At 45.3% G+C, this 24,456-nt stretch overlaps 1 protein-coding gene across 2 annotated transcripts in view; it reads left to right on the top strand.

Annotated features, from left to right (window-relative positions):
* Positions 1–24,456, top strand: part of LOC143747571 (zinc finger protein 236) — a 107,041-nt gene that overhangs the window by 57,172 nt on the left and 25,413 nt on the right. For both annotated transcript variants that reach the window (XM_077240403.1, XM_077240402.1), the window contains exons 14-23: positions 513–664; positions 2,503–2,604; positions 2,803–2,942; positions 7,628–7,728; positions 8,773–8,924; positions 9,005–9,187; positions 10,120–10,417; positions 11,029–11,132; positions 13,736–14,122; positions 20,660–20,784. In XM_077240403.1, coding sequence (XP_077096518.1) covers positions 513–664; positions 2,503–2,604; positions 2,803–2,942; positions 7,628–7,728; positions 8,773–8,924; positions 9,005–9,187; positions 10,120–10,417; positions 11,029–11,132; positions 13,736–14,122; positions 20,660–20,784 — 1,744 coding nt within the window. The remainder of the gene's footprint in view (positions 1–512; positions 665–2,502; positions 2,605–2,802; positions 2,943–7,627; positions 7,729–8,772; positions 8,925–9,004; positions 9,188–10,119; positions 10,418–11,028; positions 11,133–13,735; positions 14,123–20,659; positions 20,785–24,456) is intronic.

Genomic DNA, 24,456 nt, shown 5'->3' with positions numbered 1-24,456 from the left:
GGCTGCACAGAGTCCTGAACTCATCCCGCTAGAACAGCTTTGGGATGAATTACAGCGGAGACTGAGAGCGTCTCGTCCAACATCAGTGCCGGACCTCACTAATGCGCTTCTAGAAGAATGGTCAAAACTTCCCTTAAACACACTCCTAAACCTTGTGAAAAGCCTTCCCAGAAGAGTTGAAGCTGTTATAGCTGCAAAGGGTGGAACAACCACATATTAAACCCTACGGATTAAGAATGGGATGCCGTTAAAGTTCATGTGCATGTCAAGGCAGACGTCCCAAAACGTTTGGCAATATAGTGTTTATGATTAGCTTTAATCATAACTTATTTTATCAGTAGTAAAACTAAAGTGAAGTCTCTATTCAGCACTACTTGCATGCCTTGATATAATGTGTGATCTCTGTTAGCTCCGCAAGTTAGACGTGTGTTTGTTCAACGGTATGAGCTGATGATAGAGGTGTGTTTGTTGTTCAGTATGAGCTGGCTCATGTTAGATGTGTTTGTTCACAGGTATGAGCTGGCTCAACAGCTCCAGCAGAGCTCAGAGGACATGCAGCCGCCTGCAGTGGACACTGGGACCCAGAGCATGCTGGAGGTGGTGGGAGACGGCCAGCAGGGGGCGCTACCCACGGCACTGGGGGAAGATGCCCTGCAGGAGTCAGGTGAGGGGCCCACGAGGTCTTTTCTCCAAGGCTGCAGCTGAAATCGCATACTTCACTACTATATAGTAGAAGTATGTCTGAATTCACAGTTCTCATAAAAGAGTAGGCAAAAAGTCTCCGGATGACCTACTTCTTCCGATGAGATTCTGAAGTGTGCATGCGATGGACACTTTACTATCCCATGAGCCTACGGGATTTGTGAATGACGCTGACAGGTCACATGATAATGATAACATGGCGTATGTAGTACATCCAGATTACATTCATACTGCAAATATTCATACTATATAGAATGTACTTTTTTAGCAGTTGTGAAGCAGGTACTCATTTAAAATATTTGCAAGAGAGTATGCGATTTCGGACGCAGCCCAACTATAATTTTTTTTTCTTAGAAAACAACTTAAATGTGCACTTTAGTTATTAACAAACATGAACTGGGACGCTGACACTGAGAGGCCATGTTAGACTGTTTGTTTCATGGTTTGATTAGCAGGTACAAAAATAAAACAACAATTATTGTGTGTAAAAGTCACTCATTAAAAAAGTTCCAGCAGGAGGAAGCTTCTCTTACCCTGTCCTCAAGAGCAGTTAGTGATGTATTTGTCTTTTGTTGTTTGATTAACATTAATGACAGACAGCAGCAGGTTTATTAGACTGCTATCTTTTTAAGACCGAATGCACCGATCCAATATACTGTATTATTGACACACCCAATTTTCTCCCAACTCTTTTTGTGTACTTAAGACTGTATACGTGAACACTTACCACACACACACACACAAAACTAGGGTGACCACCATCAAACAAACCAAATGTGATTAGAAGTTTGTGTTGGACAATGTGGGACATGTTACCAACACTAAAACAACCTGAAACTGTTATATAATGTTATCTAACTTAATAAAAACATTTGTATTCTGACTTTCAGCTGATAAAAATGATTTGTTCTTTAGTCCCTTCCAGAAAACACCTTTACATCACAATGTAACATTACATATATTTATTTTACATGGCATTTAAATTCAACATCACTGTGCCCAAAGACAGCAGGAATCTTGCAGGTCACTATTTTTGAAACAGTTCTGACCAAGTCCAACTAAAATCCAACAAAATATATAATGATCAAATAAAATATAAACCAACATGAATTTAGATAATTGACAGTCTTATATATTAAGAATATATTAAACCAAAAACGTTCATATTTTTTAGAAAGGATGTGAATTAAAACAACCACAGCAGCAACAAGTTAATAAATTCTGTTAAATTAAAAATTTTATTTACCGAATTATCCATTTGTTTTCTGACAGAAACACGGAACGAATCACCGCTCCACATTTTGATTGACAGCGTCACATCTCACTAGTGACCGTGTTTACTCCTCTGCTTTCAACCATTGGATAGGATTTTAAAAATGGGTGTTGTATTTGAACTTCTGACGAAGCTCTGTTAAATACAGGTGAAAAACTATGCAGCAAAAAGAATAAACAAAATGTTTTCTTAAAAGGACAAAAGAACGCATGCACGTTTTCTTAATATGATAATTAAAAACCAACAGACTGATGAAAATGCGGGACATTTTCAATATGCGACGTGCGGGACAAGGGGTGAAAATGCTGTGCGTTTCAACGCAAAGCGGGACGGGTGCTCACCCTACAGGAAACATGCACACAGAAAACTGCCTGGCCCCGGTTGTTATGATTGTTTTTGATAGTGTAAGGCATGTTGATTCATCTGATGGTTAAATGTAATTATTAATTGATAATGGAGCATGAGTTGGGATGGGATTGAGATAAAGCAGCATTAAATGAACAATGAATACATTTATTAATCCACAGAATCATTTGTGAGTGCGCAGCACGCTCTACCCGATCACATGAGTCAGTTTGAGACACCGGCGCTGCCTCAGCAGACCTTTGAACAGCCAGCTATGACACAAGGTAACACACATTACACACTCTTCTCAATATAAATACACTCTCACAGGCGGATGTTTGGGATCCAGAGCTGTCTGTGATATCTGTGTGTGTGTGTGTGTGTGTGTGTGTGTGTGTGTGTGTGTGTTTGTGTGTCTGTGTGTGTGTGTGTGTGTGTGTGTGTGTGTGTGTGTGTGTGTGTGTGTGTGTGCTCTGTTGCAGGTTTCACTATAGCTGAGGGATTTACCCCGCAGGCACATTTCTCTACTGTACAGCAGCTTCAGGACTCAAGCACACTGGAGTCACAAGCCTTGACCACCAGCTACCACCCTCCCAACCTACTGAACGTAACACACACTGAGGTACAAACTAAAATGTTGTATTATAAGTGTTATTTTTTGTTAATTCACAAGCAAGGACCACGCCACAACCATGAATGTTGGAAATTATTTATTAAAGAGAGTTAGGGATGAATAGGGAAAGGATGAAGTGGAAGGGGAAAAGGAGTGGTTGTCAGGTTGATCTGTTATTGAAGAGAGTTGGGAATGAAGAGAGTTGGGGATGAATAGAGTTGGGAATGAATAGTTGGGGATGAAGAGAGTTGGGGATGAAGAGAGTGGGGGATGAAGAGAGTGGGGGATGAAGAGAGTGGGGGATGAAGAGAGGTGGGGATGAAGAGAGTCGGGGATGAAGAGAGTTGGGGTGGAAAAGAGTGGGGGATGAAGAGAGTGGGGGGTGAAGAGAGTTGGGGATGAAGAGAGTTGGGGATGAAGAGAGTTAGGAATGAAGAGAGTGGGGGATGAAGAGAGTTGGGGATGAAGAGAGAGGGGGATGAAGAGAGTGGGGGATGAAGAGAGTGGGGGATGAAGAGAGTTAGGAATGAAGAGAATGGGGGATGAAGAAAGTTGGGGATGAAGAGAGTGGGGGATGAAGAGAGTGGGGGATGAAGAGAGTTGGGGTGGAAGAGAGTGGGGGATAAAGAGAGTGGGGGATGAAGAGAGTTAGGAATGAAGAGAGTGGGGGATTAAGAGAGTTGGGGATGAAGAGAGTTGGGGATGAAGGGAGTGGGGAATGAAGAGAGTGGGGGATGAAGAGAGTAGGGGATGAAGACAGTGGGGGATAAGGAGAGTTGGGGATGAAGAGAGTTGGTGATGAAGAGAGTGAGGGATGAAGAGAGTGGGGGGATGAAGAGAGTTGGGGATGAAGAGAGTTGTGGAGGAAGAGAGTTGGGGATGAAGAGAGTTAGGGATGAAGAGAGTTGGGGATGAAGAGAGTTGGGGATGAAGACAGTTGGGGATGAAGAGAGTTGGGGATGAAGATAGTTAGGGTCGAAGAGAGTTGGGGATGAAGAGAGTGGGGGATGAAGAGAGTGGGGGATGAAGAGAGTTGGGATGAAGAGAGTGGGGGATGAAGAGAGTTGGAGATGAAGAGAGTTGGGGATGAAGAGAGTTGGGGATGAAGAGAGTTGGGGATGAAGAGAGTTGGGGTGGAAGAGAGTTGGGGATGAAGAGAGTTGGGGATGAAGAGAGTTGGGGATGAAGAGAGTTGGGGATGAAGAGAGTTGGGGATGAAGAGAGTTAGGGATGAAGAGAGTGGGGGATGAAGGGAGTTGGGGATGAAGAGAGTTGGGGATGAAGAGAGTTAGGGATGAAGAGAGTGGGGGATGAAGAGAGTGGGGGATGAAGAGAGTTGGGGATGAAGAGAGTTGGGGATGAAGAGAGTTGGGGTGGAAGCGAGTGGGGGATGAAGAGAGTTAGGGATGAATAGGGAAAGGATGAAGGGGAAAAGGAGTGGTAGTCAGGTTGATCTGTTACTGTAGAGAGTTGGGGATGAAGAGAGTTGGGGATGAAGAGAACTGGGGATGAAGAGAGTTGGGGAGGAATAGAGTTGGGGATGAAGAGAGCTGGGAATGAAGAGAGTTGGGGAGGAAGAGAGTTGGGGATGAAGAGAGTTGGGGATGAAGAGAGTTGGGAATGAAGAGAGTTGGGGATCAAGAGAGTTGGGGATGAAGAGAGTTTGGGATGAATAGAGTTTTGGGGATGAAGAGAGGTGGGGATGAAGAGAGTTGGGGATGAAGAGAGTTGGGGATGAAGAGAGTTGGGGATGAAGAGAGTTGGGGATGAAGATAGTTAGGGATGAAGAGAGTTGGGGAGGAACAGAGTTGGGGATGAAGAGAGTGGGGGATGAAGAGAGTTAGGGATGAAGATAGTTGGGGATGAGAGTTGGGGAGGAATAGAGTTGGGGATGAAGAGAGTTGGGGATCAATAGAGTTAGGGGTGAAGAGAGTTGGGGATGAAGAGAGTTGAGGATGAAGAGAGTTGGGGATGAAGAGAGGTAGGGATGAAGAGAGTTGGGGATGAAGAGAGTTGGGGAGGAATAGAGTTGGGGATGAAGAGAGTGGGGGATGAAGAGAGTTTGGGATGAGGAGAGTTGGGATTGAAGAGAGTGGGGGATGAAGAGATTTTGGGATGAAGAGAGTTGGGGATGAAGAGAGTTAGGGATGAAGAGAGTTAGGGTGGAAGAGAGTTGGGGATGAAGAGAGTTGGGGATGAAGAGAGTGGGGGATGAAGAGAGTTAGGGATGAAGAGAGTTGGGGATGAAGAGAGTTGGGGATGAAGAGAGTTGGGGAGGAAGATATTTGGGGATGAAGAGAGTTGGGGATGAAGAGAGTGGGGGATGAAGAGAGTTAGGGATGAAGAGAGTTGGGGAGGAAGAGAGTTGGGGATGAAGAGAGTTGGGGATGAAGAGAGTTAGGGATGAAGAGAGTTAGGGATGAAGAGAGTTGGGGATGAAGATGGGGATGAAGAGAGTGGGGGATGAAGAGAGTTGGGGATGAAGAGAGTTGGGGATGAAGAGAGTTAGGGATGAAGATAGTTGGGGAGGAAGAGAGTTGGGGATGAGGGGGGTTGGGGATGAAGAGAGTGGGGGATGAAGAGAGTTGGGGAGGAAGAGAGTTGGGGATGAAGAGAGTTGGGGATGAAGAGAGTTGGGGATGAAGAGAGTTAGGGATGAAGAGAGTTGGGGATGAAGAGAGTGGGGGATGAAGAGAGTTGGGGATGAAGAGAGTTGGGGATTAAGAGAGTTAGGGTTGAAAAGAGTTAGGGATGAAGAGAGTGGGGGTTGAAGAGAGTTGGGGATGAAGAGAGTTAGGGTTGAATGGGGAAGGATGAAGGGTAAAAGGAGTGGTAGTCAGGTTGATATGTTACTGTAGAGAGTTGGGGATAAAGAGAGTTGGGGATGAAGAGAGTTAGGGATGAAGATGGGGATGAAGAGAGTGGGGGATGAAGAGAGTTGGGGATAAAGAGAGTTGGGGATGAAGAGAGTTGGGGATGAAGATGGGGATGAAGAGAGTGGGGGATGAAGAGAGTTGGGGATGAAGAGAGTTGGGGATGAAGAGAGTTGGCGATGAAGAGAGTTGGGGATGAAGAGAGTGGGGGATGAAGAGAGTGGGGGATGAAGAGAGTGGGGGATGAAGAGAGTTAGGGTTGAATGGGGAAGGATGAAGGGTAAAAGGAGTGGTAGTCAGGTTGATATGTTACTGTAGAGAGTTGGGGATGAAGAGAGTTGGGGATGAAGAGAGTTGGGGATGAAGAGAGTGGAGGATGAAGAGAGTGGGGGATGAAGAGAGTTAGGGATGAAGAGAGTTGGGGATGAAGAGAGTTGGGGATGAAGAGAGTTGGGGATGAAGAGAGTTGGGGATGAAGAGAGTGGGGGATGAAGAGAGTTGGGGATGAAGAGAGTTGGGGATGAAGAGAGTTGGGGATGAAGAGAGTTGGGGATGAAGAGAGTTGGGGATGAAGAGAGTTGGGGATGAAGAGAGTTGGGGATGAAGAGAGTTGGGGATTAAGAGAGTTGGGGATGAAGAGAGTTGGGGATAAAGAGAGTTGGGGATGAAGAGAGTTTGGGATGAAGAGAGTTGGGGATAAAGAGAGTGGAGGATGAAGAGAGTGGGGGATGAAGAGAGTTAGGGATGAAGAGAGTTGGGGATGAAGAGAGTTGGGGATGAAGAGATTTGGGGATGAAGAGAGTGGGGGATGAAGAGAGTTTGGGATGAAGAGAGTTGGGGATAAAGAGAGTGGGGGATGAAGAGAGTTGGGGATGAAGAGAGTTGGGGATGAAGAGAGTGGGGGATGAAGAGAGTTAGGGTTGAATGGGGAAGGATGAAGGGTAAAAGGAGTGGTAGTCAGGTTGATATGTTACTGTAGAGAGTTGGGGATGAAGAGAGTTGGGGATGAAGAGAGTTGGGGATGAAGAGAGTGGAGGATGAAGAGAGTGGGGGATGAAGAGAGTTAGGGATGAAGAGAGTTGGGGATGAAGAGAGTTGGGGATGAAGAGAGTTGGGGATGAAGAGAGTTGGGGATGAAGAGAGTGGGGGATGAAGAGAGTTGGGGATGAAGAGAGTTGGGGATGAAGAGAGTTGGGGATGAAGAGAGTTGGGGATGAAGAGAGTTGGGGATGAAGAGAGTTGGGGATGAAGAGAGTTGGGGATGAAGAGAGTTGGGGATTAAGAGAGTTGGGGATGAAGAGAGTGGGGGATGAAGAGAGTTGGGGATGAAGAGAGTTGGGGATGAAGAGAGTTGGGTATGAAGAGAGTTAGGGTTGAATAGGGGAAGGATGAAGGGGAAAAGGAGTGGTAGTCAGGTTGATCTGTTACTGTAGAGAGCTTTGACCTCTGTCAAGCCAAGCTTACATCAGCTCTTCCCAATCTTTGGGGGTCCTAATCACTCTGCCTACATTTAACTGAGATGATGTCCCCACTCTGAGTCTCCTGGCCACCAACACCAGACGCCCAGAACAACCTGACTACCATCCTATACCCCTTGTCCCCTTCCATGTCATCCTTTCCCTATTCACCCCAAACTCTCTTCAATAACAGATCAACCTGATTAGCACCCCTTTTCCCCTCTAATATAACAGAACTTTTATATTAGAGTTATATGTACAGAACACAGATGCATGAAATGAAAGTAAAATAAAATTATGTTAGTCTGTATGATAAGTGTGTGTGTGTGTGTGTGTGTGTGTGTGTGTGTGTGTGTGTGTGTAGACAAGTGGTTTATTGCAGGAGGCAAGTCAAGGAGAGCTGCAGCTGTCTATACAGACACAAGACTTCCAGGATGAGGATGAAATCAACAAGAGAGTTTATCAGTAAGTTCACATGCACCAAACACTAAAAGGCAGCTGCTATTCTACTCGTGTTGAGGAGAAAATTAATAGTCTTGAAAACAATGAATATGTGTCTTTGTACCTTTTTTACAAGTAAATTCTTGCTGTTAATAAATGTTTAATAAGATATACATATAAATATTATTAGATATAAACAACATTTTATTAGAAAGAAATGTAATAAAATACAATAATCTTGTAAACTGGAAATATATTTTGTTATAGTAAACCCCTACTATGCAGTAGGGGTTGAACGACTTCAGATTTTTTGAAGTCGACTGTTATGACATCAAAGTCGAGTCGACGTTGACTAGTCGATGACGTCATTTAAAAAAACAAGAGATGGGACTGCTTTGCAACATGCCACAATTTGCAATTAATTAACAGAAAATGATACAGATGCTGACAGACAGCTCATAATTGGGCCGTTTACACCTGGTCACTTCATGCGTTTTTACTGATCTGATTTATCAAAACGATTCCATTTACACCTGGTCACATAAATATGTTTTCGCAAAACGGATAGAAATCCGATCTTAAAACAACGCGCTATATGCCGATTTAATGGAGTTCACGTCACCGAAAGCAACAGTAATGAGCTGCATTTTATTGATTATCAGCTCATTTCAAAATCAAAGATCGCAATAATAGAGACAGCACCAGTACTGGTATGATCATTTTGTTTCTTTACTTTTAAAAATCAGTAAAATCAGATCTATGCTCAAAAAGTGAGTAAATGGATTATAAATACAGCGTAAATATAATTTAGTATTTAAAAAATCCCCTAAAAATACAAAATATTAAATAAAAAAACATTATCAAACTAAAATATAGTACATTCATTTCATTAAAAAAGAGCGAAGAGCACCAGCAACCTGCATATTTCTAATGCAACATTTAGTTGCTAATTGTATTTTTTCTTCTGTAAACAAATCTTTGCACTTCACTCGTGTCCCACTATCTACTTAAACCAGCAAACCTGCTCCTGCGTTTGGTTGAGTCAGTGAGATGTGTTTTGTTTGTCAGGTGCAGTATGTGTGATAAGAGCTTTAAGAAGTCCAGTCACCTGAAGCAACATGTGCGTTCTCACACCGGAGAGAAACCGTACCGCTGTAACCTGTGCGGGAGGAGCTTCGTGTCCGCCGGAGTGCTGAAATCACACCTGAACACACACACAGGTGACCCAGCACACACACTTCATCACGCTGTGTTATAATCTCTTCTGAATCTCATGCAGTTTCTCCTCTGGCTCTCTCAGGAGTGAAGGCTTATAAGTGTAATGTTTGTGACACGTGTTTCACCACTAACGGGAGTCTGAACCGACACATGATCATCCACCTGAACACCAAGCCCTTCAAGTGCACAGTGTGTGAGGAAAGCTTCCGCACCGTCATCCTGCGCCGGAAACACACCAAACTCCATCATGCTGTGTGTCCCAAAGGTACGACACACCTGACCTCATCACATCCGCTTCTGCTGGGCTCCTGGAGCATCACTACATTACTCTCACTGTCATTACTCAGCTGTGCACTCATCTTGATCGACAATACGCCAGTTCCTCTATTCCTCAATCAGCCGGATTTGTGGAATAATATTGATTACCTCAAAAAAAGTATTTATTTATTTATTTTTATATATATTATTTGGTAACACTTTACAATACGGTTCATTAGTTAACAAACTAATAATGTACTGCACTTCTACAGCATTTATTAATCTTAGTTAATATTAATTTTAACATTATTAAAATTAAAGGTTGTTTTTGTTAACATTAGTTAATGCACTGTGAAATAACATGAAGGGACAATGAACAGCTGGATTTTTTTAATCTAAAATTAACAAAGATGTATAAATACTGTTACAAATGTATTGTTTATTGTTAGTTCATGTTAGTTAATACATTAATGTTAACTAATCAACCTTATTGTAAGTGTTACAAGTGTTAAAAATGCTACTGATAAAATGTGATCCAGCATAAATCCTTTGACCCAGTGTGCGGCTCTGGAACAGAATAACTGCAGTATGGATGGACAGCATTATTATTCCCAGTAATTCCCAGTTATTATTCCCAGATCTCCTGTAACTGATGTTAATGTATGACTTGCATTGACACCATTATATGAGAACTGAACTGAGCTGAATGATGACATCACGGTTTTCTCCAGAACGGCTAAATATATATATATAATGAACTAAATAACTTTTTTACAACTAAAATGAACTATCACTGAACTTACTTAAGCTGGACTGTGACGCTGTTTTCTTCTGGAAACAAACTTTGTTGCATTATTTTCCTGTTATCTCTGTAAAGCTGCTTTGAAACACTGTGTTGTAAAGAGCGCTGTATAGATAAAGCTGGCTTGACTGTGTTAGTTCTGGAGAGCGACGAGGCCGGTGATGAGGAGGAGGAGGACGGGTCAGATCGATCCGGGCCGAAGAGGAACCGCGCCGGCATCATCACGCTAACAGAAGAGCAGACAGCAGAGCTAGCCAAGAGAGACCCGCGCGACGAGCCCAGTCTCTCAGAGAAGGTTCTGGCCCAGACGGCTGCCGAACGGGACCGCATCAGTGAGGTGAAAGACAAGTGTGTGGAGCTCAACATCGAGCCGAAGTTCGCAAACCGCTGCCAGTACTGTCCAAAGAGCTTCAAGAAGCCCAGCGACCTGGTCAGGTAATAATCACCGAAACATCTGTAACGGCTCATTGCACATCTCCGTCGGTCTATACAGGCAAACCAACTTTATTCAGACACAGATACCATTTTTGATATGTTTTACTAGTGTGTGCATGACACTATAGTTCATTTATGTAAGTGAGGAGAGCAAAATAAAGTAAACTGTGACATATTATACACAAATATTCTTCACACAGCGACTACCAGTAAAACTCTGGGACCAAAAATGATTGGGACACTTTGAGCTGATCATGTTTTGCTGAAGTGTTTTTTCTTTAATAACTAATGCAGCTTTTTACACCACAGACTGAATAACATGAAGCATTGATTGGTGATTGGTTGAGCTAAACTGGTATTATCTAATTGTGTAGTTAAATTTAACAGCTGACAGATATTCAACATAATTCATGTGTGAGAGTCTAACAGAAGGACGGACAAAACCAGAGAAATATCAACTGATTTAATAACTCTGAGTTCTGCTCATATTTTATTACCATTTTCTAAACTATAGCGAATAAACTGATAATGTGAGAAATGTTGAAGATGTCTGAATAAATGTTGGTTTGACTGAACATCTGTCCTAACACTCAGTGTTTTTCATCTTTCAGACACATCCGGATACACACAGGCGAGAAACCGTACAAGTGTGATGAGTGTGGGAAGAGTTTCACGGTGAAATCCACACTGGACTGTCATGTTAAGACACACTCAGGTGCGTTTAGATCTGCGTTTGTGTTTATATTGCCTGGTGAAGTTGATTAACACTGTTAATTATACTTGCTATAACTTCAGCATGTAATACTGGCTGTTCTGCAGACATAAATAATAAACTGAAAAAGATAATTGGTGAAGGATTTAAATTTCACAAATAATTACTAACAAACTGCAATTGTCACATTGATTCTATGTTGATATAATCAGGAGAAATTGCTTGTTTTCTGTCTGATTATTTGAAGAAATTTTTATTTAGTTTTTTTGTCTGCCAATATGCTTCTGTTTATGTTTACTGGAACATGATTCTTTAGTGTTTTATGTACCATGGTCATCCCATAGTTTTAGTAATTGTAGGCAGATGTATTTATACAACTTTATTTCTTTTCTTTTTCTTACTGTCAACCTACCAGGAACTGCAGATGAAAATGATCCCGTATGGTTAAATCTGGCACATTTACATGGACGCGAGTGCTCATTTCAATTAATGTGCATTGTCGTTTTTAAAATAAACATAAACACATTGAATTAAACATGACATTTTGAAGTAGAAAGGATAAAATAGAATTTTCTTGTAAAACACTCCAATAATCTTTGAAAAACAACTAAAATAATTATATATTTTAACAATGTACCAATTCATGTGGTTTGTTGATGAAAGCTATTTCTTTTCTTCGTGCTCTGACGTGTGCTTTTCACCTGGTGGATGATTGTCTCAGGTTATGACTTTAACCCTAGTTCCCTGAGAAGGGATTGAGACGCTGGGTCGATGACGCTTTGGGAACGCCCAGCGAGATTGCGTCTGAAGCACGTATGACAACTCAGTCCAATGGCGAGAGTGAGCGTCACGGCGGGTGACATCACGACCAGGAAAGGATAAAAGCACATCCTGTCTGACCGGCGTCAGCTTCGAATTAGCCGAAGCAAGTCGATCACAAGGATACAGGACGTATGGCGGGGCGACGCAGCGTCTCGTTCCCTTCTCAGGGAACTAGGGTTACAGTCGTAACCTGAGACGTTCCCTTCTCAGGGAACTAGGGTTACAGTCGTAACCTGAGACGTTCCCTTCTCAGGGAACTCGCGCTGCGTCGATGACGCTTTGGGAACGATAATACTCAAACGCTGTACTTACAATTGCCTGTCATGAGAAACTGTTGGCAACTATGTCATAAGCACCTGAGACCCTGGGGCAGCATCCAGGTCCAAGTCAAGTCACCTTCATTTATGCAGCGCTTTTACCAATATGGACTGTTTCAAAGCAGCTTTACAGCGATAATAGGAGATTACAGGAACAGAGATTGTTTTGGCTTTACAGCAGCTCTAGAATAAAGTTGTTGTCCAGATAAAGTTAGTTTTGATTGATTCACTTCCGTCGCAACGATCATTAGTTATTAACTTAGCGGCCGCTAACACGACACCGTTCTAACAGAAAATTCTTTAATGCGATCCGGCTGCTCATTCACACAAAACAGTGCCTGGTGGCTCGAGAACGCAAACCATAAAATAGGTTCCAAGGTACAAGCCTTGAAAAATGTATAATACAGAATTTTTTATCGCTTCCGCATAACCACATGAACCGGAATTATCCCGACAACGTTTTATCAGTACAGAGGTGAAGGGAAGGAGGCCTTCACAGGGGAGAGACTAGTGACACTTCAGGGGCAGGCGCAGGTCCTTCATCAGATCCGGATACGGCCTGGATCCGGCGGACTGCGGTAAACCTCAGGATAAACAGAGAGGCTAATTTTAGCGTAGACGCCATCCTTATGATGTACAATGTACATCAGGATTTATGGGAAGTGTTCCCGGTTCCGGCTGATCTAAACTAAGCAGCCTAACATTCAAGTGTTAACAAGTCTATAATGTGTTATGTGTATGCTAAGCAAAAGAGATGTGTTTTTAGTCTAACTTTGAACTGACAGACTGTGTCTGCTTCCCGAACAATGTAAGGAAGATTGTTCCAAAGTTTTGGTGCTAAATAGGAAAAGGATCTACCGCCAGCAGTCGATTTATATATTCTAGGTATTATCAACTGGCCAGAACTTTGAAATCGTAATAGACGTGACGGACTATAATGCAATCACGCAGGGGCGTTCCCACAGGGCCATCGACGCGGCGCGAGTTCCCTCAAAAGGGAACTAACACTGTGTCCTAACAAGACATGATGCGCTAAGATTCCAGCGATAAGCAGTTAAATGTCTGTCCACACCAGAAGTGACAAAATCAATCAAAAACCACAGCCAGTCAGAAGAGAGTGTGAGCAGAGTCTCTCTGCAAGCACACTGCACTCTTAATCAAACCACAGCCACGTTCTGGTTTACATTGGACGGTGTTGTTGTCTTGTGTCACGGCATCATGTCTGGTTAGGACACGGTGTTAAAACATGCATTAAAGGAAGACAGAGACAGCTGCTGTGTAGCAATGTACCACTCAGAAAAGCTTCATTAACACACAGCAATACCAAGAACCACTCAAACTAATTTTTTGCACAACCAAGCACCACTTAAAAGTTCTTCATAAAATGTACAAATCTGCTCCAGCAACGGCCTTGTTTTATTCCCGCCTCTAAGTCTGATGTGTGTGTGTGTGTGTGTGTGTGTGCAGGGCAGAAGCTGTTCAGCTGTCACATGTGCAACACGTCGTTCTCCACCAAGGGCAGTCTGAAGGTCCACATGCGTTTGCACACCGGCTCCAAACCCTTCAAGTGCCCGTTCTGTGAGCTGCGCTTCCGCACATCTGGCCACCGCAAGACCCACATCCAGGGTCACATCAGGCCCTCGGACCGCAAGGCCAAGCGGAGCGCCGGCGCCGAGAGACCACCCCAGGACCAGTGCGCTCCTCAGGCTCAGGAGGCTCAAACTCTACTGCACACCACTAGCTCAGATCCCAACATCTACATCCCAGCCAACCCAGTGCTCACGGGCCAGTATGAGCCCAGTCTGCTGCAGCAAGGCCTGGTGGGACAAGCCATACTGCCTGCTACTGTCTCAGGTACTCATAACTACACAATACACACATGTAAACACTGCCTGCTACTGTCTCAGGTACTCATAACTACACAATACACACATGCAAACACTGCCTGCTACTGTCTCAGGTACTCATAACTACACAATACACACATGTAAACAGTGCCTGCTACTGTCTCAGGTACTCATAACTACACAATACACACATGTAAACACTGCCTGCTACTGTCTCAGGTACTCATAACTACACAATACACACATGCAAACACTGCCTGCTACTGTCTCAGGTACTCATAACTACACAATACACACATGCAAACACTGCCTGCTACTGTCTCAGGTACTCATAACTACACAATACACACATGCAAACACTGCCTGCTACTGTCTCAGGTACTCATAACTACACAATACACGCATGCAAACACTGCCTGCTACTGTCTCAGGTACTCATAACTACACAATACACAAATGCAAACACTGCCTGCTACTGTCTCAGGTACTCATAACTACACAATACACACATGCAAACACTGCCTGCTACTGTCTCAGGTACTCATAACTACACAATACACACATGCAAACACTGCCTGCTACTGTCTCAGGTACTCATAACTACACAATACACACATGCTAACACTGCCTGCTACTGTCTCAGGTACTCATAACTACACAATACACCTATGTAAACACTGTCTGCTACTGTCTCAGGTACTCATAACTACACAATACACACATGTAAACACTGCCTGCTACTGTCTCAGGTACTCATAACTACACAATACACACATGCAAACACTGCCTGCTACTGTCTCAGGTACTCATAACTACACAATACACAAATGCAAACACTGCCTGCTACTGTCTCAGGTACCCATAACTACACAATACACACATGCAAACACTGCCTGCTACTGTCTCAGGTACCCATAACTACACAATACACACATGCAAACACTGCCTGCTACTGTCTCAGGTACTCATAACTACACAATACACCTATGTAAACACTGACTGCTACTGTCTCAGGTACTCATAACTACACAATACACACATGCAAACACTGCCTGCTACTGTCTCAGGTACTCATAACTACACAATACACACATGCAAACACTGCCTGCTACTGTCTCAGGTACTCATAACTACACAATACACACATGCAAACACTGCCTGCTACTGTCTCAGGTACTCATAACTACACAATACACACATGCAAACACTGCCTGCTACTGTCTCAGGTACTCATAACTACACAATACACACATGCAAACACTGCCTGCTACTGTCTCAGATACTCATAACTACACAATACACACATGCAAACACTGCCTGCTTCTGTCTCAGATACTCATAACTACACAATACACGCATGTAAACACTGCCTGCTACTGTCTCGGGTACTCATAACTACACAATACACACATGCTAACACTGCCTGCTACTGTCTCAGGTACTCATAACTACACAATACACCTATGTAAACACTGTCTGCTACTGTCTCAGGTACTCATAACTACACAATACACACATGCAAACACTGCCTGCTACTGTCTCAGGTACTCATAACTACACAATACACACATTCAAACACTGCCTGCTACTGTCTCAGGTACTCATAACTACACAATACACACATGCAAACACTGCCTGCTACTGTCTCAGGTACTCATAACTACACAATACACACATGCAAACACTGCCTGCTACTGTCTCAGGTACTCATAACTACACAATACACACATGCAAACACTGCCTGCTACTGTCTCAGGTACTCATAACTACACAATACACACATGCAAACACTGCCTGCTACTGTCTCAGATACTCATAACTACACAATACACACATGCAAACACTGCCTGCTACTGTCTCAGGTACTCATAACTACACAATACACACATGCAAACACTGCCTGCTACTGTCTCAGGTACTCATAACTACACAATACACGCATGCAAACACTGCCTGCTACTGTCTCAGGTACTCATAACTACACAATACACACATGTAAACACTGCCTGCTACTGTCTCAGATACTCATAACTACACAATACACACATGTAAACACTGCCTGCTACTGTCTCAGGTACTCATAACTACACAATACACACATGTAAACACTGCCTGCTACTGTCTCAGATACTCATAACTACACAATACACACATGCAAACACTGCCTGCTTCTGTCTCAGGTACTCATAACTACACAATACACACATGTAAACACTGCCTGCTACTGTCTCAGGTACTCATAACTACACAATACACACATGCAAACACTGCCTGCTACTGTCTCAGGTACTCATAACTACACAATACACACATGCAAACACTGCCTGCTACTGTCTCAGGTACTCATAACTACACAATACACACATGTAAACACTGCCTGCTACTGTCTCAGGTACTCATAACTACACAATACACACATGTAAACACTGCCTGCTACTGTCTCAGGTACTCATAACTACACAATACACACATGTAAACACTGCCTGCTACTGTCTCAGGTACTCATAACTACACAATACACACATGTAAACACTGCCTGCTACTGTCTCAGATACTCATAACTACACAATACACACATGCAAACACTGCCTGCTTCTGTCTCAGGTACTCATAACTACACAATACACACATGTAAACACTGCCTGCTACTGTCTCAGGTACTCATAACTACACAATACACACATGCAAACACTGCCTGCTACTGTCTCAGGTACTCATAACTACACAATACACACATGCAAACACTGCCTGCTACTGTCTCAGGTACTCATAACTACACAATACACACATGCAAACACTGCCTGCTACTGTCTCAGATACTCATAACTACACAATACACACATGCAAACACTGCCTGCTACTGTCTCAGGTACTCATAACTACACAATACACACATGCAAACACTGCCTGCTACTGTCTCAGGTACTCATAACTACACAATACACGCATGCAAACACTGCCTGCTACTGTCTCAGGTACTCATAACTACACAATACACACATGTAAACACTGCCTGCTACTGTCTCAGATACTCATAACTACACAATACACACATGTAAACACTGCCTGCTACTGTCTCAGGTACTCATAACTACACAATACACACATGCAAACACTGCCTGCTACTGTCTCAGGTACTCATAACTACACAATACACACATGTAAACACTGCCTGCTACTGTCTCAGATACTCATAACTACACAATACACACATGTAAACACTGCCTGCTACTGTCTCAGGTACTCATAACTACACAATACACACATGCAAACACTGCCTGCTACTGTCTCAGGTACTCATAACTACACAATACACACATGCAAACACTGCCTGCTACTGTCTCAGGTACTCATAACTACACAATACACACATGTAAACACTGTCTGCTACTGTCTCAGGTACTCATAACTACACAATACACACATGTAAACACTGCCTGCTACTGTCTCAGGTACTCATAACTACACAATACACACATGCAAACACTGCCTGCTTCTGTCTCAGGTACTCATAACTACACAATACACACATGCAAACACTGCCTGCTACTGTCTCAGGTACTCATAACTACACAATACACACATGCAAACACTGCCTGCTACTGTCTCAGGTACTCATAACTACACAATACACACATGTAAACACTACCTGCTACTGTCTCAGGTACTTATAACTACACAATACACACATGCAAACACTGCCTGCTACTGTCTCAGGTACTCATAACTACACAATACACGCATGTAAACACTACCTGCTACTGTCTCAGGTACTTATAACTACACAATACACACATGCAAACACTGCCTGCTACTGTCTCAGGTACTCATAACTACACAATACACGCATGCAAACACTGCCTGCTACTGTCTCAGGTACTCATAACTACACAATACACACATGCAAACACTGCCTGCTACTGTCTCAGGTACTCATAACTACACAATACACGCATGCAAACACTGCCTGCTACTGTCTCAGGTACTCATAACTACACAATACACGCATGCAAACACTGCCTGCTACTGTCTCAGGTACTCATAACTACACAATACACACATGCAAACACTGCCTGCTACTGTCTCAGGTACTCATAACTACACAATACACGCATGCAAACACTGCCTGCTACTGTCTCAGGTACTCATAACTACACAATACACACATGCAAACACTGCCTGCTACTGTCTCAGGTACTCATAACTAAACAATACACACATGCAAACACTGCCTGCTACTGTCTCAGGTACTCATAACTACACAATACACGCATGCAAACACTGCCTGCTACTGTCTCAGGTACTCATAACTACACAATACACACATGCAAACACTGCCTGCTACTGTCTCAGGTACTCATAACTACACAATACACACATGCAAACACTGCCTGCTACTGTCTCAGGTACTCATAACTACACAATACACACATGCAAACACTGCCTGCTACTGTCTCAGGTACTCATAACTACACAATACACACATGCAAACACTGCCTGCTACTGTCTCAGGTACTCATAACTACACAATACACACATGCAAACACTGCCTGCTACTGTCTCAGGTACTCATAACTACACAATACACGCATGTAAACACTGCCTGCTACTGTCTCAGGTACTCATAACTACACAATACACACATGCAAACACTGCCTGCTACTGTCTCAGGTACTCATAACTACACAATACACACATGCAAACACTGCCTGCTACTGTCTCAGGTACTCATAACTACACAATACACACATGTAAACACTGCCTGCTACTGTCTCAGATACTCATAACTACACAATACACACATGTAAACACTGCCTGCTTCTGTCTCAGGTACTCATAACTACACAATACACGCATGTAAACACTGCCTGCTACTGTCTCAGGTACTCATAACTACACAATACACACATGCAAACACTGCCTGCTACTGTCTCAGGTACTCATAACTACACAATACACACATGTAAACACTGCCTGCTACTGTCTCAGGTACTCATAACTACACAATACACACATGTAAACACTGCCTGCTACTGTCTCAGGTACTCATAACTACACAATACACGCATGCAAACACTGCCTGCTACTGTCTCAGGTACTCATAACTACACAATACACACATGTAAACACTGCCTGCTACTGTCTCAGGTACTCATAACTACACAATACACACATGTAAACACTGCCTGCTACTGTCTCAGGTACTCATAACTACACAATACACACATGTAAACACTGCCTGCTACTGTCTCAGGTACTCATAACTACACAATACACACATGTAAACACTGCCTGCTACTGTCTCAGGTACTCATAACTACACAATACACACATGCAAACACTGCCTGCTACTGTCTCAGGTACTCATAACTACACAATACACACATGTAAACACTGCCTGCTACTGTCTCAGGTACTCATAACTACACAATACACACATGTAAACACTGCCTGCTACTGTCTCAGGTACTCATAGTACAGTCTGGCACATATAGGCTCATATTACTAACACGTGGCGCAACCTCTTAAGTGACCATTTGTTATGTGGCAGCGAGTTATGTTCTTTTTATGTGTTTATTAGAGGTTAAATTCATTTCAAAATCTGCCAAACTTCCCTTATTACTTCTGAATAGGATGTCTACTTCATAAATTGTATGAAAATTATAGAAATATATGGTTCAGATCACTCAAACCTCACATGGAAATGGAGGCGCCCTTATATGGGCAGTAATGGAGTCTGGAGTTCCGGTGGTACTGCGCCCAAACACACTCTCACTGATAGCTCATTTTCGGAGATATCAACATAAAATTTGGAACACTACTTGTTCAGATTTTTGGCTTCGGTTTTCTTGCAGTTTTAGAGTACAACATGTTTTGAAAATATATATTTTATATAAAATATGAATTATTACATTTTTACATTTGTACATTTTCATAAACTCAAACTTCTATAACTTTTTTTTTTCACTTTCTCAATATATTTCACTTCTACAAAAATCTGCAAAATGGTCTTTTTTAAAACAAGACCAATCTTACGTCTATATTCCAAAGCATTCTTGAATTACAACCATTTAAATTCTGAATGTGCATTTTAATGTATATGCAAAAAAAAGGAGGGTGACACTTATAACAAACCGTTATTATTGACTTTAGACCAGGTTTCAGTTGGTCAATGACTATTTCAGTTCCTCAAAATAGCAACGCTTCAACAGTGCGCCTGAACACACCTGGTTTTCAGACCATCATGGGCGCACAAATGGGTGCAAATATATTTGCTATTTAAACAATGTGGCGCAGGACATGAAAATGAAAACTGCGTCGGGCTGAAACTAGCAAAAAACAACTGGCGGGTGTAAGAAAGGGCCCTTAATGTGAGACTGAGATAATGTGAGTAATAAAACTGGTCTCGGAAAGGGCGAGAACTCTTTTTCTAGACCAGCAGATTTCAGACTTTTCCTGGAACTCTCCACATTTGAGATGTTATTCGGCACACGCAGATCCATCATGGTGGACGAGTGCATGATTGTCCTCTTTCCTCCTTCAGCGGGTGGAGATCTGACGGTCTCTCTGACGGAGGGGCTCGCTACTCTTGAAGGGATTCACCTGGTGTGTCCGAATGTGCAGATCTCTGGGATTGACCCCAGCAACATCAACAACATCACTCTGCAGGTACGGCACAGGTGTGTGGGGTGTGTGATGCCGTGGGGGTGTGTGATGCCGTGGGGGTGTGTGATGCTGTGGGGGTGTGTGATACTGTGGGGGTGTGTGATGCTGTGGGGGTGTGTGATGCTGTGGGGGTGTGTGATGCTGTGGGGGTGTGTGATGCCGTGGGGGTGTGTGATACTGTGGGGGTGTGTGATACTGTGGGGGTGTGTGATGCTGTGGGGGTGTGTGATGCTGTGGGGGTGTGTGATGCTGTGGGGGTGTGTGATGCTGTAGGGGTGTGTGATGCTGTGGGGGTGTGTGATGCTGTAGGGGTGTGTGATGCTGTGGGGGTGTGTGATGCTGTGGGGGGGTGTGATGCTGTAGGGGTGTGTGATGCTGTGGGGGTGTGTGATGCTGTGGGGGGGTGTGATGCTGTGGGGGGGTGTGATGCTGTAGGGGTGTGTGATGCTGTGGGGGTGTGTGATGCTGTAGGGGTGTGTGATGCTGTGGGGGTGTGTGATGCTGTGGGGGTGTGTGATGCTGTCGGGGTGTGTGATACTGTGGGGGTGTGTGATACTGTGGGGGTGTGTGATGCTGTGGGGGTGTGTGATGCTGTGGGGGTGTGTGATGCTGTAGGGGTGTGTGATGCCGTGGGGGTGTGTGATGCCGTGGGGGTGTGTGATGCCGTGGGGGTGTGTGATGCTGTGGGGGTGTGTGATGCTGTGGGGGTGTGTGATGCTGTGGGGGTGTGTGATACTGTGGGGGTGTGTGATGCTGTGGGGGTGTGTGATGCTGTGGGGGTGTGTGATGCTGTAGGGGTGTGTGATGCTGTAGGGGTGTGTGATGCTGTGGGGGTGTGTGATGCTGTGGGGGTGTGTGATGCTGTGGGGGTGTGTGATGCTGTGGGGGTGTGTGATGCCGTGGGGGTGTGTGATGCCGTAGGGGTGTGTGATGCTGTAGGGGTGTGTGATGCTGTAGGGGTGTGTGATGCTGTAGGGGTGTGTGATGCTGTGGGGGTGTGTGATGCTGTAGGGGTGTGTGATGCTGTAGGGGTGTGTGATGCCTAGGGGGGTGTGTGATGCTGTAGGGGTGTGTGATGCTGTGGGGGTGTGTGATACTGTGGGGGTGTGTGATACTGTGGGGGTGTGTGATGCTGTGGGGGTGTGTGATGCTGTGGGGGTGTGTGATGCTGTGGGGGTGTGTGATGCTGTGGGGGTGTGTGATGCTGTGGGGGTGTGTGATACTGTGGGGGGGTGTGATGCTGTGGGGGTGTGTGATGCCGTGGGGGTGTGTGATGCCGTGGGGGTGTGTGATGCCTTGGGGGTGTGTGATGCTGTGGGGGTGTGTGATACTGTGGGGGTGTGTGATACTGTGGGGGTGTGTGATGCTGTGGGGGTGTGTGATGCTGTGGGGGGGTGTGATACTGTGGGGGTGTGTGATACTGTGGGGGTGTGTGATGCTGTGGGGGTGTGTGATGCTGTGGGGGTGTGTGATACTGTGGGGGTGTGTGATACTGTGGGGGTGTGTGATGCCGTGGGGGTGTGTGATGCCGTGGGGGGGTGTGATGCCGTGGGGGTGTGTGATGCCGTGGGGGTGTGTGATGCCGTGGGGCTGTGTGATACTGTGGGGGTGTGTGATACTGTGGGGGTGTGTGATGCTGTAGGGGTGTGTGATGCTGTGGGGGTGTGTGATGCTGTGGGGGTGTGTGATGCCGTGGGGGTGTGTGATGCTGTGGGGGTGTGTGATGCTGTGGGGGTGTGTGATGCTGTGGGGGTGTGTGATGCTGTGGGGGTGTGTGATGCTGTGGGGGTGTGTGATGCTGTGGGGGTGTGTGATGCCGTGGGGGTGTGTGATGCCGTGGGGGTGTGTGTTTGCTGTGGGGGTGTGTGATGCTGTAGGGGTGTGTGATGCTGTGGGGGTGTGTGATGCTGTAGGGGTGTGTGATGCTGTAGGGGTGTGTGATGCTGTAGGGGTGTGTGATGCTGTGGGGGTGTGTGATGCTGTAGGGGTGTGTGATGCTGTGGGGGTGTGTGATGCTGTGGGGGTGTGTGATGCTGTAGGGGTGTGTGATGCTGTAGGGGTGTGTGATGCTGTGGGGGTGTGTGATGCTGTAGGGGTGTGTGATGCTGTGGGGGTGTGTGATGCTGTGGGGGTGTGTGATGCTGTGGGGGTGTGTGATGCTGTGGGGGTGTGTGATGCTGTAGGGGTGTGTGATACTGTGGGGGTGTGTGATGCTGTAGGGGTGTGTGATGCTGTGGGGGTGTGTGATGCTGTAGGGGTGTGTGATGCTGTGGGGGTGTGTGATGCTGTGGGGGGGTGTGATGCTGTAGGGGTGTGTGATGCTGTGGGGGTGTGTGATGCTGTGGGGGGGTGTGATGCTGTGGGGGGGTGTGATGCTGTAGGGGTGTGTGATGCTGTGGGGGTGTGTGATGCTGTAGGGGTGTGTGATGCTGTGGGGGTGTGTGATGCTGTCGGGGTGTGTGATGCCGTGGGGGTGTGTGATGCCGTGGGGGTGTGTGTTTGCTGTGGGGGTGTGTGATGCTGTGGGGGTGTGTGATGCTGTAGGGGTGTGTGATGCTGTGGGGGTGTGTGATGCTGTAGGGGTGTGTGATGCTGTAGGGGTGTGTGATGCTGTAGGGGTGTGTGATGCTGTGGGGGTGTGTGATGCTGTAGGGGTGTGTGATGCTGTAGGGGTGTGTGATGCTGTAGGGGTGTGTGATGCTGTAGGGGTGTGTGATGCTGTGGGGGTGTGTGATGCTGTGGGGGTGTGTGATGCTGTGGGGGTGTGTGATGCTGTGGGGGTGTGTGATGCTGTGGGGGTGTGTGATGCTGTGGGGGTGTGTGATGCTGTAGGGGTGTGTGATGCTGTGGGGGTGTGTGATGCTGTGGGGGTGTGTGATGCTGTAGGGGTGTGTGATGCTGTCGGGGTGTGTGATGCTGTGGGGGTGTGTGATGCTGTGGGGGTGTGTGATGCTGTGGGGGTGTGTGATGCTGTGGGGGTGTGTGATGCTGTGGGGGTGTGTGATGCTGTGGGGGTGTGTGATGCCGTAGGGGTGTGTGATGCCGTGGGGGTGTGTGATGCCGTGGGGGTGTGTGATGCCGTGGGGGTGTGTGATGCTGTAGGGGTGTGTGATGCTGTGGGGGTGTGTGATGCTGTGGGGGTGTGTGATGCTGTGGGGGTGTGTGATGCTGTAGGGGTGTGTGATGCTGTGGGGGTGTGTGATGCTGTGGGGGTGTGTGATGCTGTGGGGGTGTGTGATGCTGTGGGGGTGTGTGATGCTGTGGGGGTGTGTGATGCTGTAGGGGTGTGTGATCCTGTGGGGTTGTGTGATGCTGTGGGGGTGTGTGATGCTGTGGGGGTGTGTGATGCTGTGGGGGTGTGTGATGCTGTGGGGGTGTGTGATGCTGTGGGGGTGTGTGATGCTGTAGGGGTGTGTGATGCTGTGGGGTTGTGTGATGCTGTGGGGGTGTGTGATGCTGTAGGGGTGTGTGATGCCGTGGGGGTGTAACGATTCCCTCACGTCACGATTCGATACATATCACCATACTGAACTCCCGATACCCTATTATTGCGATACTCCAAGACTATGATAAAAGCTCAACCAAGAATTGACTTGATTAAAATGCTAAATTTGGTTTTACATTGTGTGTGTGAATGAATAGGATGGACTTGGTGCTGAATCCCAAAGCACAGGA

The sequence above is a fragment of the Siphateles boraxobius genome, unplaced genomic scaffold, assembly GCF_051911475.1.
Source record: "Siphateles boraxobius isolate OS27281-9 unplaced genomic scaffold, OSU_SipBor_1 229, whole genome shotgun sequence".
In the NCBI taxonomy this organism is placed as follows: Eukaryota; Metazoa; Chordata; class Actinopteri; order Cypriniformes; family Leuciscidae; genus Siphateles; species Siphateles boraxobius.
The sequence above is the reverse complement of the archived record's forward strand: the minus strand, read 5'-3'. Positions and strand labels throughout refer to the sequence as shown.